Below are 15,252 nucleotides of genomic sequence, written 5' to 3'. Positions count from 1 at the left end.
CTCTTGTGTGATGTGAGGGCATGTGATCCACAAAGGAAAGGTAAGTCTTGCCTCTTGTATAGAGTAGTTTGAGTAAGTGCAAATGTTGCATGGTACAAAAGGTTTGACTCTTGAGGTAAAGGTTGTTCACTACTAGGTGCAAATTTTTGTAAAATGTTCATGGTGTTAGTCGTTAAAGGAAAAGCTTAGGGAAGAAATTTTGATGGAGTGTGGTGGATTGCTCGAGGACTAGCAATGATTTGAGTTAGTTGTGTCTTGATAGTAGGCGATATAGTTGATATTTACACCTTAATATGACCATACTTTGTTGTTATTTTATAGATAAATTGCCAACAAAATGCTCTAAATAGTGTTCTCTTGTTTAGCAGGGAATATTATATGAGAGGAAGCAACATGAAGTGCTTTGGAGGCGATAATGTGAAGAAAAACACCCACTCGAGAAGTACCCGAACACAAAGAAGCATAAATGGCCTGGGCAAGAAGGCCACCGCGACCGCGGTGAACCGCGGTAGGTTACTGAAGTGAGGCAGAAAGGTCAGCTTTCATCGCGGTTGACCGCGACCGCGGTGCACTATTCACGCAGCTGGAAGTTTGAGGACCAAAGTGTAATTTCGGGAAAACTTTTGGAAAACCCTTATAAGCTTTAGAAACTCGCCCAACTAAAGGGGGAAGCTAATTTTAGACTACTTTTGGGAGGAAGAACAAGTGTGAGAATATCAACAAAACATTAGAGTTTTTCTATCTCCTTTTAATTCCTGCAATTTTACATTATGAATAATTTAGTAGTTTTCTCTTGTTTTGTTATGAGTAGCTAAATACTTATCTAGGGTTGATGGAACCAATTGTTGGTTGAAGTTTTGACTCAAGTTGTTATAATCGAGTCGGATTTATGATATGATTGTTCAACTACGTTTTGTATGGTGATTAATTGAATGGGCCCTTGATTAATCGTGTCTAATTATCTTATATTGCTTGAGAAAGAGTATTAGGTTAGACAGCGGTTGAACAACACCATTTTTGGGTAATTGAAGAGATTCATTACTTGAACTTAAAAGTGGGTTTAGAGATAACAAAACTTTGGTGGGATACTTTAGAGTTGCATAACTATTGTCAGCTAGAGCAGTTCGAGAGAATGCTCTAGTAAATTATTGTAATTGACCGAGAGATAATTACGACAACCCATAGCTCTTAATCCTCATAGAGTATTATGGCGAGATTATAGCGGAAGAGTCAGAACCTAAACTAGCAATTGGGGAAATCACTGCCCTAGACCTTTTTACCATTGCATTATCTTTATTTTAGCTTACCGTTGTTTTTAATAGTAGTCGAAGTAGTTAAACAAAAACTCAATCGTTATTGATCAAAAATCTTGCATCTAGAGATTGATTGTGTTGATAATAACATTGTCGAATAGGGTAATAGATAGGTTAGTTCCCTGAGGATTCGATTCCGGACTTAAAAATCGGATTATATTTGCAGCGACCGCTTTGTCCTTTAAAAGGTATAGTTGGGCGTTATCAGAGGGGAAAAAAGAGAAGAAAAATAAAAATAAATACAAAAGAAAAAAATCCATGAACAGAAAAATACACCTTTTATCCATCTTGACCCGGGCTAGTGAGTTATCTATGTATCTATGTGCTTAAAGAAAGAGGACTTACTTGTGGCATGGTTTCTTTGAAAGGCGATGATTAGGTTATGAAGACTAGGTGTGTGAACGCGAATTGTATTGTATTAAAAGTGCTTAGGAGGATTAATCACTATTACTCATATATATCCTATTCGTCGCTTAGCTACATTATATCCCTTAAAGATCTACTTGATCTTAGACTTCATGAATTTAAATTAGTTGAGTCTTACACTATAGGTAAGCCTATCGCACGATCTTGGGTAACATGTGAAATTCTTTGCGAAAGTGAGCAAATTTTTTCGATATATGTCTTTAAATTATATTTTAATTCATATTTGAGTGTGTGGACTACTCACTTTGTTTCGTTGTTGGTGAACCTACGTGATTTTCAACGGAATAGCAAGGTCCTTGAGTTGGCATAAGAAAGCAAGTTATGAAATGGAATGTATGGAGTCAATTTCTAGCCAGGTAATATAGTGATCCTATCCTTTTTATAATTGTGAGGTATTGTCCACTTTGACTCGATGGATTTTGGTGGTTTAGTTTGGCACTAAAAGGCACCATAAAAAGGTAAAGTTTCCTATTTCCTTATATAGTTATTGAATTTTTTGTTCATCGCAAACATAAAAAGCTAGATTTCCAGATTCTTCTTTGGGATAATCTTAACGAAATTTTTTTAAAGTATATTTCAACGTACTCTTAAGTATATATATATATATAGTCTACTAGTATCTGTCAATTTCTCGACCTAACTAACTACCACCTCTACCTTCAAAGACTATAGGCTTACACAAATTGCTTATCCATCCATGTCTCTTAAGTAAGAGATATATTTTATACATGGATGTCCAGCCACCACATAATCCATAAAGATTTAAATCTTGCCACCTATTCTACAATGACTTAAGAGTCACGAGTACTCTTAACTGGGAGTTTCATTTGTAGTTCATATACTAGCTTAAACAAGATTTGTAATCCACATAGCCACCACTATCAACTAATATTTTGTAGTCTACATAGCTATTTTCTGCTCCACACATAACATTGGGGGGAGGGGGAGGGGGAGGGGGGGGGGTCAACCTTTTTACACTTATGAGATTTCAGATACCGCAAAATATAAAAGACACCTTGCAATGTATTTCCTTATATAATGAACCCTTTAAATTGCTATATTGGAGGTGGAAAATCGTTTGTTTCATCTTTCAACGAAGCCCACACTTCCTTTTTTTTTTTTAATCCACTAGGTTGTATGCCTAGTGCTGATTTATATATATATATATATATATATATATATATATATATATATATATAGCGCCCAAAAACAAAATATTTTCTTAGGAGGTCTAGTACAAAGAAAAGCATAAAATTTGAAAGCTACAGACGTTCTATTATCAATGTTGAGTGGTGGTCTCAACAATGATATCACAAAATGAATACTAACTATACTAAATAAATGGTGCATAAAATCTCCCTTGTCTTCGTGTATTGGCATCATTGTCTGTACGATGTAGTTGAGAATTTCCTTTCCTTGATGTTGTAGTATCAGTATTTGTTCCCAACTATTCAAAAACTCTACAACTTGTTACATGTAACGTCTGCAAATGTACCACTGATCAATCCATGTCATTAGTTGCTCGCTTGCTTCCTTTTTGTTCTCAGTTTTGGATGTCCTCTTCATGTTTTTTGATGTTCTCTTTCTCTGAATTCCTTCCTTTAGTGACCTTCTATGATATTGTGTGTAATTACTGCCTCAGTATGTCTCCAACTTCTCCGCTAAGTACCTCTCAGGTTGCCATGTGAATTGCCGCTTCCAGGACTGCACGACCATGATGTATTGAGGCCTCATTACGAAATTGACCTATGTGTTTTTGCCTGAACCATTTGCTTGATTTGATCCCGGGGCTGTTGTAGTGCAGAGTTGTGTTTGCCTTTTGTTACAAAACACAGCTACTTTACCCATAAATCTTCGCCAACTCCAGGTGTATGCACGGTGATTTATTTGATCAATCTGGGCATAAGAGCTGCCCCTTCCTAGTCTTGTTGCTATACTTGTGCTCATATGTGAGTCCCCTTCAATGGACTGAGTACTAGGTATTGATACCACCAGTTGAAGGTTCTTCACACTATGAGGCATAGCCACAGTAAATTTTCTTGATTGTTCTTCATTGCCATATGCCTGGTTCCCTGTATGTTCAACTATTCTTTTGTACGTGTGTGCCTTCCTTTCCATGTCTAACTGATCCCTTGTTGTATTTCCTTCATGTGGCTTTGAAGAGTAATTCACCTCCCTTGACACCCCACTTAATCTCATTCGAGTCAGCCAATGAACCCTGTCAACCATATGAATTCTGGGCAGCCTTGTGTTTGTCTTTGAAACTGTGTCTATGCCCACCTTCAAGTCCCTCCCATGGGAATGAGTACTATGTACTTATACCACCACATGGGAGTTCTTCAAATAGTGAGGCATAGATACAATACCTTCTCCTGCAAAAAAGAACACGATGTTAGTGTAAAAAATGAACAGCATACTCTCCTCCCAAAGAATTTGAATATGATGTTCCAATATTTTCTCCTGTCTCCTGCCACTCTATGGCTCCATATACTTCGGTTTTTGGCAACCTTGACCCTAAAATAAGGACATTGCAGCTTATCTTCATTCACTATTCTCCTTCCTTGTACATCCAGTTGCCCAAATTCTTGGCATTCAAAGTCCCCAGCATCTAAGGCATAATTAGCAAGATGGCCTGCTAGTTTATTACCTTCCTTAAAGATATGAGATACCACATAATTTCCCCTATTAAGCAACTCTATAATCTCCTCCACATGCTCAGCTATGCACCAAGGTGGTTTCCATACTCCCTCCATAACTTTCTTCAATAGCATTGAGTCTGTTTGGATGTTTACTTGTGAATACTGCTGCATTTTACAATATCTCAGTGCTTCTGCAATAGCCACTGCTTATGCCTCTGTGTTGGTGGTTTCTTTGGTTTCCTTCCCTACTGCATAGACAATATCTCCCTTTTCATCCCTTATGCAATATCCAATAGCACTACTGCTTGGATTCCTCCTCGATGCACTATCTGTATTCACCTTAAGCCATCCTTCTTCTGGGAATGTCCATATCACTTTTTTCACCTTCAACCTAGGAGTATAATTCTCCATCATAGTTAACAGCTCATGCCATTTATGAGGAACATGGACTATTCCTGGCTTCCTTACTCTCACTAGGGATTGAAGAGTAGTTGAAACTTGATAGATCACTCTACTGACTGACACAGATTCCCCATATTTCATGTTATTTCTCCTCTTCCATAACTCCGAAACAATGCAAGCGGGCAGTGCTTGCATAATAGGCTTGAGTTTATGGCATACATTAACTATCCAGCACTTAGTGATAACTTGATGCAAAGACAAACGTTCCATTCTAATACCAGCCCTTGTTAAGAAATATCTCCAAACAAATGTTGCTGCAGTAGATTTATAAAAAAAGTGTTGTAATGTTTCTTCCTCTGGATTTGTACAACACCAACACTTTGAGGCCATCAAATATCCAAGTCTTCTCATGAAATCATCCAATGGAAGTTTTTCTTTCCACACCTTCCACATAAAAAAACTATTTTGAAAGGCAATCCCTTTACCCAAATCATCCTGTATTAAAACCTTGGTTCATTCCTTCTTTTAATATATTCCCATGTTGTTTTGACACTGAAGTACCCCCTAGTCTCTAGCTTCCAGTAAGGTTTATCTAGTTCATTCTGCGATTGAGGGGGTTTGATATTATCTACGATTTGCATTGCATATTCTTCAGGTAATAGCTCCAGTAATCTGTCCACATCCCAAGTCCCTTGTTCCACCACATCAAATACATTGTGCACTGACTCATCTACCCCAAAGTCATGAGTAACCATGAAGTATAAAGCCCCTAGTCCTATCCAGTTGTCGAACCAAAACAAAGAAGAACCCATCTTAGGCTGCCAAGCTATTTGATGTTATATCAAATCCCTACATTCAAGCATTTTTCTCCAAACATGTGATCCTCTTCTCCATGGTACTATAACTGAATTCAGCTTCTTGCAGTATTTTTGACACATAAATGAGCTCCACAAACTTGGTTTAGTTCTATAGTTCCACCATAATTTAGAAAACAAAGCCTTTGACACATCATATAATGATCTGAAACCAATCTCCCTTCTTCAACTGGCATGCACAAAGTATTCCATGATGCCCGGTGTCTATTGTTACCCCCTATTAAACTGCTCCAAAAAAACTGGGCAAAGATTTTGTGCAACTTATTTATAACAGAGTTTGGAGGGTTGACTGCAGATAGTAAATGCATAGACATGCTCTGCAGAACATTAGCAATCAGAACTGTCCTTCCTCCAACAGATAAAAGCTTTCCTTTCCATGTTTGCAACTTGTCCATGACCATTATGATCATGCTTTGATAGTATTCCATATTTCTCCTAGCATAAAATATAGGACAGCCTAAGTACAATATTGGGAAGTTCTGCCTTTTGATTCCTGTTATTCTTTCCACTTTCAAGAACACCTCTTCTTCTGTCAAATGATGCAAGTATATTGCAGATTTTGCATTGTTCAACAGCTGTCCAGATGCTACATCATATGCACTCAATACCTCCATGATCAATCTCAAAGAAGTGGCATCAGATGAAGAAAAAATAATGGTGTCATCTGCATATGCTAGATGGTTTACTTTAGGACTCCACTTGGGCAAACCAAAACCACAGAAGTACAAGTTCAGGTGTAGAGCATTTAACCCTCTCGATAATGCTTCAGCAGCTAAGATAAATAGGGTAGGTGACAGAGGATCACCTTGTTTGATCCCTCTTGATGATTTGAAGAACCCATGAGCTTGACCATTAATGAGAACAGAATACCAGTTATTTGACACTATCCCAAATATCATGCCTATAAATCTCTCTACAAATCCCATCTTTCTCAGTATTTTGGTTAGAAATAGCCATGATAACCTATCATATGCCTTGGTCATATCAAGTTTCTTTACCACATTTGGTCCAGCTTTTGTCCTAAGTCTAATATTTGTTATGATCTCCAATGTGAGTAAGATATTTTCAACAATGTTCCTCCCTTTCACAAAACCTGCTTGCTCTTCAGATATCAGACTTGGCAATAGATCAACCAGCCTTTCATGAATCACCCTTGATATCACTTTGTTTGAGAAGTTACTTAGACTAATTGGCCTCATCTCAGAAAATGTTGACACTTCCTTCTTCTTTGGGAGCAAAACCAAATTTGTATGTGTGACACATTTTGGCAGTTCATGCCCCCTGAAAAATGCTCTTACCATGTCAAATAAGTCATCTCCAATTATCTCCCAGCATGCCTGATAGAAGCTTCCTGTAAACCCATCTGGACCTCTAGCAGTGTTGCCATTGAGACCAAAAACTGCAGCTTTAACTTCTTCTTTTGTTGGTTGTTTGACCAAATCTGAGTTCTGCCCCATATCTACCAATGAAGGTACATATTTGATGATGCTGAATCTGCGAGGAATTGTTACTTCTGTGAACTGATCCTGAAAAAAATTTATTGCTTCAGCAGCAATTTCTTCATCTTCTTTTAGCCCACACTTCCTCATGATCTCGATCTCATCATTAATGTGTAGTGTTTGTTTTTTCAAAAAAAAAATCTCTTTTTTTGTTTTGTGAGAACAACTAATCCACTAAGGAAAATATAGGAATCTACTTCTTGCTTCTCCTTTAGTTGAACTTTATGTCGGACGTTTCTTTTATACTAAGGAGGTAATATAATGCCTACACAGACATGTTGAATGGATCTCAGTTCATGTTTATTCAGCTTGAAGGGGATTAACTAGTTATGATTTTCATAAAGGTTTGACGTATTTACATTATAAAATAACAGAAGTTAAACTCATTAATGAATTATTACATAAATCGAGCTTCGACCTAACTTCTATAAGTACAATGTAGATTATTAATTTAATAAGAAGTTTCTGAAATATTATTCAAAAATAATAGCACTAGTTCTTGAATGTGTGTAACTTAATTAGTTACACTTTATTGACTCAATGGTTTCTCGTTGATACTTTTGGATTTCAGATTATCATTTTAAAACAGTGATTGAATAAGTGATTATAGGATTCTTGAACATGATCTTAACCACCCATCACTTGACAGTGATTAATACGAAGAAAATTGGACCTCTTCTCATCTACAACCGCTATTAGCATTTTTAGCAACTAGTTTCTTGACACGTGTATGCCTAGTAATGTAGTCCACGATTAGTGTAGAATAATTAATAATGTGTATCGTCGTATGTATGGTGACTTATTTGTTGAAGTCAGATGATTGAATATCATTTGAACCAAGGGTGGATCTAGTAACCAATATGTGGATTTATTTGAACCCACAACTTTTAGCCTAGACTTAAATTTATCTATTTAGAACTTATTTAAATTGCTAAAAATATTGAACTATGAACCCATAGCTCAAATAAGTAAGATAATAGGTTCGACGATTGATACCTAAGTCCTGAACCCATAAAATTAAAATCCATGATCCGCCTCTTATCTGAACTACAAAAATCAGCAATAAATGTTTATTTAGACGTGTGATTTTTTACTAATTTTGATTTTATGATGTACAAAATATGTAATGAAACGCAACCCACCTAATACTTCTTTCATATAAACAATATCCTTGCCTCCTTGGTGTACATTTTTTACATCAATTTTGGTTACTCTATCATCACCAAAATTCTTATTGTCACTACTAATCTTCCTCGTAAAAGAGCAACATAAAGTTGACCTTGTAAGGAAACATATTATGGCAGACATAACATACCTCATTATCTATTGAACATATCCTAAGATACTCGGTAAGCATAATGCGTGCTTGAAATTGTCCATTACCATGACACTTTCTTATGTTTGATTCACTAAGTGTTTGATATACAAATTACAATAAAGATATATTGACGTATTTAAAAAAGAAATCGGCATAATTAAAAAGAAAAAAGAAAATGCTATAAAATTTTGTTCTTTATATATAGTACCTGATTGGTTGGCCGGAAGATGTAGCTGAAGATTGATAACTGATGCATTCACTTAGACTGAACATATTAATTCTTCAAAGAGTGAGAATGGATGTTGTTAGACAAAAGTCTATTCAGACTAACCTTCTAAAACTGCTCCTAAAGAGTCATTTTTAGGATATAGTAATATGGAGAAGACAAAATTGTTTCAAGCACCGACAGAATCGGAAGCGCCTCCATAAAAAAAACTAAACTCTACCTTAAGAAATAACTTTTTGTTTCTGAGTGACGTGACTGCCAAAGTCATAGAGCCAGTATACGTGGAACATATCATATGAGAAAGCACATTGTATTTCTTGTTATTCATAACGATAGTATTATGTTATGCTGGACGGCTGGTCAATTGAAATTTATCTCTAACCATGTAATCATTAACAGTGATGTATCAAGCACTAAGTTAATATTCTAAGGTCAAAGTTATTCACTGGTCAAGAAGCCAATTGTTAATGCCTAAGGCAGTGTAATCCCCGATCTTTAAAATTATGGGTGCTCGTCCAAAAAAAATTCAAAAGAAGAGAGAAAAGAAATTTTGTTATGGGTGCTCACACAATGCCTTTTTTATTTTTAAATAATTGCCTGTATAAATCTACTAAATTTGATTTTAAAAAAAAAACAATAAGTGCTTAAGCACTCATAATATTCCATGTAGATCCGCGCTGATTCCAGGATATTTGCCAATTTGTTGTATACCAAATTTGTTAACAGTGTTATTTGAGCAATGATTCGACTGCTTATGATAAGTATCATTGCTTGAAAGATTTAATTAACTTGAAAATCCTTTTACAACGATTTGAAACAAGTCTCCAAATATAAGATGGAGTAAACGCAAAACACTGCCTTGTTGTCAGTGTAGCATTAACAGAAAGTCATCAAATAAGTCAAGCCACTAATTACCAAAAGAATAATTGTCAAGCCATACAAAAAAGAATTTTTTTTTTAAATACTTATAGATACACTGTCACCAAAGTTATGAAGAATTGATTCTCAATCTTTCTAAAGATAATAAAGTAGGCTTGCCCCAAACGCCGACACTTTCAATTCCGTTTCTGGATCATGGCTTAAAATGCCGTAAAAATTTTAAAACACAGTACAACCCTTTTCGATCTTAAGTAATGTTGTATAAGAAAGGGAGATGGAGACAAAGAAATATAAACTCCCATGATGTCATGTGCAAGACACCACCAAAAGTAATTACAACAACGGTAAATAGGAGTATGAAGTGCTGGTTAAGGTTATTTGTAGGCGTTAGTGTTTTTTCCTTAGTACGGTGCCTCACTGCCCGTTTGGATTGACTTAAAAAAAGTAGCTTTTAAGTAGAAACAGCTTTTAAGCCAAAAAACAGTAAGTTGGGATTGCCCAGATATTGCTTTTGGCTTGTTGTAAGCAATTTTTAACTTGTTTTAAGTACTTTTTGACTTTGCTAAACACAGAAAAAAACTTTAAAAAAAAAACTTAAAAGCTAATTTGACCGGCTTAAAAGCCAATCCAAAGATTGACTTTCATTAAGTGCAAATTTGTCTTAAATGTTACATGTGTTAGACTCGTACTCGTACACAAATCAAAAGGATGCAACTATTAAGAAAAGACACTTTAATTTATTTGGTAATTCGGCGAAGAGAGTTTTCTGCCAAAAGTGCATGTGAAGCGTTGGCTTTTTTCTTTCTCTTTATGAAGCGTTGGCTTCGTTTCTTTTTTGGTTGAAGCGTTGGCTTCTCTAGTTAATTTTATTTCATTAACTAGTGTAAGGTTATTTAAAATACTAATTAGGTTTCTTAGTAGGGGTATTATGATAATTTAACTTTTCAATTAAGGGCTTCCCACTTTTAATATAGTATAGATTAAGACAGTAGAATCATGAGCACTTAGCGTGTGTTTGGTAGGAAGGAAAATATTTTTCACGAAAATATTCTTTTGAAAAATAAGTGATTTTCTTATTTATTTTTTGGTATTTGGTTAAGTAGCACAAAATTCTTTTTGAAATATATATAATTTAGAAAAACACTATGAGAGACAAAACGGATAAGGGGGGAAGGATGATAGATCAGGATCTAGGGGACGGTTGTAAGGCTAAACAAATTGCTTCTGCTCCACGAACATAGGACTGTGTTGGTTGTAAGAGATGTGAATCTTCCTGTCCAACAGATTTCTTGAGTGTCCAAGGCTTTTGAAAATAGAAAAGAAAAGCAGCTAGGAGCTAAATATTAGAAGAGCGCCCTCTCTTTTCTTCGAGAAATCGAGTTCGTTCGGTTGGTTCCCTGTCCCCAAACAGTGCAGGTTCTAAGACTAGGCGAAGATCGGAGACTAACCACGAATCATCAATTTCTTTGACCATTCGTTTTGAGCCTCCAATTATTTTCGAAATGCTACAGGTTCGCCTTGCCTTATGAAAGAAATGAAGGATAAGAGGAGGGGGCTGAAGTGGCGATGGCGAGGGTGGACAGGGGCGGACCTACGCTAGGGGGTGGGGGGTGTGTGTGTGTGTGTGTGTGTGTGTGTGTGTGTATATATATATATATATATATATATATATATATATATATATATATATATATATATATATATATATATATATATATATATATATATATATATATATGTTAATACAGGGAGGACCCCTCTAAATATTTTATGCGGCCCCGTCAATCACAAAGACTGGACAGAAGAGTTGGTTTGTGGGAGTAGCTGCCTTTTTTTGCTTTGGGATCACCCTCGGGTATGTGCATGATAAGGTTATACAATGATTTGATGACTTTGGAACAACTCTTGGCACGTTCGAGGACGAAGATTCGAATTTGGGGTCCTGCAATCCATATTATTTTATTTTTACTTTTTAAAATTGAATGATTATTTAATTACTTATTAACTTTATTACTTAGTATGATACTATCCATCTGAAAGTCTTAAACCCTTCAATTTCAACTTTCCTTTCCAACTTTCTGTCATTCACTTCTTCATTTCTTTGCATCCCTCTGAATTCAAATCAATTCCTTATTAGGTGAGGGAGACCCTTCTTCAAATCTTTGATTATTTGAGTAAGTTTTTCTTCATTTTACAAATATTATTTTTTTGATTTTTGTGATTTTGACCTAGATTAGCAATTGACCCAGATTGATTATGACTTATGGGCAGATTTATTGACTTACGTTCTTCCCCAATCAAAATATCCCTAATTATTTTCTCTTAATACATTAATTTCATAGGTATTTGAAGATTTGTGCTAATGCTATTTGAAATATTGTTTTAGTGAAGTGAAGTGGACGATTTAAAACCAAGTTGTATTTGAATTTCAAGAATAACTTTCAGAAATGTGAAGTGGACATAATACAGAAATGTGAAGTGAAGTGGACGATTCAGAAATGTATTTGAAACCAAGTCCATTTATTCCCTGCTCCTATTTGCTCGATCTCATGTTGATACATATAATACAACTTAAGAAAGGAATAATAACAATATTAATACTTCATGTTTCCCAATCAACTGCACTAAACTTTGAAGTTGCTCTTTAGATGGAAGGGGTGTGATTCCCTATAATACGTTATTTCTATTTTAGTATTAATATAAGGAGTGTGATTAATCATATTAAAAATGTTATTTTGATTGGCATTGTTGCTTTGTAGGAAGTTCTGTTGATGTGAATTGAGATGGATATATTTTTGACGAGGTTTAATTCATCTCAACCAAGTTCTAGTTTTAGAGACAATTCCTCCTATCTTGTAGAGGAGTTTGATGTGAAATCACTTAATACTGACCCCATAGAGAGAATACCCATTGATAGATATAGCTCTAGAATACGGGATGAAGTGAGAAAACACTACATCCAAAGAGGGCCTTGCCAACCAGTTGATCACAAATTTTCTAAAACTTTATTTGGGAAGAAAATGCGCCAATTTAGTCCGGGTTGGTTTAAAGGTTCGCATTCTAGATGGTTAGAGTATAGTGTGAAGAAAGATGCCGCATTTTGTTTATGTTGTTATTTATTCAAAAATGATTAAGTTCATGGAAGCACAGGTGACTCTTTCACAAAAATCGGCTTTAAGGCTTGGAATAAAGGAACCGAAAGACTTGGTCTACATGTTGGTAAAGTAAATAATCTCCATCATAAGTGTTTCAACAATATGCTAGACTTGTCAAATCAATCTCAATCAATTCATGCTGCTTTTGAAAAGCAATCTGATCAACAAAAAACTGAATATCGAATTCGTTTAAATGCCTCAATCGATGTTACAAGGTTTCTCTTGAACTTTGGATTGTCTTTTCGTGGTCACGATGAAAGTGAATCTTCAAAAAACAAAGGCCTTTTTCTAGGGCTTTTGGAATGGCTTGGAAATAGGCTTCCAAATGTAGATAGAATTATATTAAAACATGCTCCAAAAAATGATATGATGACTTTGCCAAAAATTCGAAAGGATATTGTGAGTGCTTGTGCACAAGAGACCATGAAAGCTATAATTGATGATTTGGATGGAGATTATTTTGGGATATTAGTTGATGAGTCCAAGGATATTTCACATCATGAACAAATGGCCCTTGCTTTGCGGTATGTTGACAAAAAAGGCCAAGTGAACGAGCCATTTATTAGTCTTGTTCGTGTTAGTGATATATCTGCAAAGTCGTTGAAAGAAGCAGTACTTTCTTTGCTAATAAAACACTCATTAAGTCCGTCCAAAATACGTGGACAAGGCTATGATGGGGCTAGTAATATGCAGGGAAAGATGAATGATCTTAAAGCTTTAATTTTGCAAGAAACTCCATCGGCATATTCCGTTCATTGTTTTGCACATCAATTACAGTTGACGCTTGTAGCTGTTGCTAAAAAACACAAGGAGGTAGAGACTTTCTTGCTATTGTTACTAACGTGTTGAATGTAATTGGAGTTTCTTTTAAGCGTAGAGATCAACTTCGGGATCATCAAGCAGAATTGTTGGAGCAATTGTTAGAGAGTGGTGAAGTTCAAAGTGGGAAAGGATTAAATCAAGAGCGAGGGCTTCAAAGGCCAGGTGACACTCGTTGGGGATCATGTTGTAAAACATTGGATAACTTTGTTATTTTATTTTCTTCTATTGTTCATGTGCTTGGGGTGATTGAATGTGAGGGTGATGTTAATGATAGGTTGCAAGCCGAAGCTTTTTTGAGTAAATTAAAGCATTTGAATTTGTTTTCTTGCTTCACTTAATGTTGAAATTTTTGATAATGTCAAACGAGTTGAGCAAAGCTTTACAGAAGAAAGATCAAGATATTGTCATTGCCATGGTATTTCTTGATATCACAAAAGAAATGTTGCAAGAAATGAGTGATAAAGGATGAGAACCATTGATGGATGAAGTATATTTATTTTGTGCAAAACATGATATTTTGGTGCCTAAGATGGAAGAATTCTATATTCCTGGAAAGTCAAAGCGTAGGCCTTCTAGTGTTACTTATTCACATCACTTACGTGTTGAGCTTTTTTATGCCGTGATTGATTTGCAACTTCTGGAGCTTAATAGTCGTTTTGATGTTGTGAGTAGTAACCTGCTTCTTGGTATGGCTAGCTTAAATCCGGTTAATTCATTTGCTAATTTTTATAAGTGAAAGAATTATAACATTGGCCAAGCATTATCCCGATGAGTTTGGTGAATTGAAGCTTCAAGATCTTAGTCGACAACTTGGCACATTCATATGGCACATGCAACATGGTGACCCTAAGTTCTCTGATTTAAAAGGAATTGGTGATTTGGCAAAAGCATTGGTTGAGGCAAATCTTGTGGAGACTTATTCACTTGTTTATTTGCTTGTGAAATTTACTTTAATTTTACCTGTCGCAACTGCAACGGTGGAAAGAGCATTCTCATCTATGAAGTACATCAAAGATGAATTGCGTAGTAGTATTAGTGATGCATTTTTAAATGATTGTTTAGTTTGTTACTTTGAGAAGAAAGTATTTGTAAATATAAGCAATGATGTTATTATTGACCGTTTTCAAAACATGAAAGCGTGTCGAGTTCAACTATGAGTGGACAGTGTACTTTTTTTATATTAGTTTCAAGTTAATGGTATTTGATAATATTGATGTTTTTATTTTGATGATAAATTATCATAGTCATTTCAAAGAGTTACACCCGAACTTTATCACTGGTGATTGGCATACTAAAGACAATGGTGCTCCCGTTATGCTTAAATCTTGGGTCCGCCTTTGAGGGTGGAGGTGGGGAGTTAGATGGATGGGATTTAGGGGGGGGGGGGGGAGGGGCGAATGGAGGAGGGGTGAGGGTGGAAAGGTTGAAAAAGAATTTTATAAAATATTTTTCTTCCTTTTGGTAGGAAAATCATTTAAATGAGTTCAAAACATTTAAAGCAATCAAATATAAAAAAATAAAAAAAAATTGGAAAACATATTTTCGCACACCCTAAGTATACCTTAATAATGTTGCCATCTACATAAGTTGCAGTCGGCCTTCAATAAACCTAAAACATTAATTCTGGATCTGCCTCTGACGTAAAAGGTGAATCCTAGGTGGGTTCTATTCGATTTGACTTTATGACATTAATGCAAT

General features: G+C 35.5%; 1 protein-coding gene across 1 annotated transcript; it reads left to right on the top strand.

The window, feature by feature from the left end:
• Positions 1-12,834: 12,834 nt before the first annotated feature.
• On the top strand, positions 12,835-14,711 carry LOC107777666 (uncharacterized). Its single transcript, XM_016597754.2, has 3 exons — positions 12,835-13,545; positions 13,605-13,828; positions 14,288-14,711. The coding sequence occupies exons 1-3, from the start codon at positions 12,835-12,837 to the stop codon at positions 14,709-14,711; spliced, it is 1,359 nt and encodes a 452-aa protein (XP_016453240.2).
• Positions 14,712-15,252: the final 541 nt, after the last annotated feature.

The sequence above is a fragment of the Nicotiana tabacum genome, chromosome 1 (assembly GCF_000715075.1).
Source record: "Nicotiana tabacum cultivar K326 chromosome 1, ASM71507v2, whole genome shotgun sequence".
Taxonomy (NCBI): Eukaryota; Viridiplantae; Streptophyta; class Magnoliopsida; order Solanales; family Solanaceae; genus Nicotiana; species Nicotiana tabacum.
This window is presented reverse-complemented; position numbering and strand designations above follow the sequence as displayed.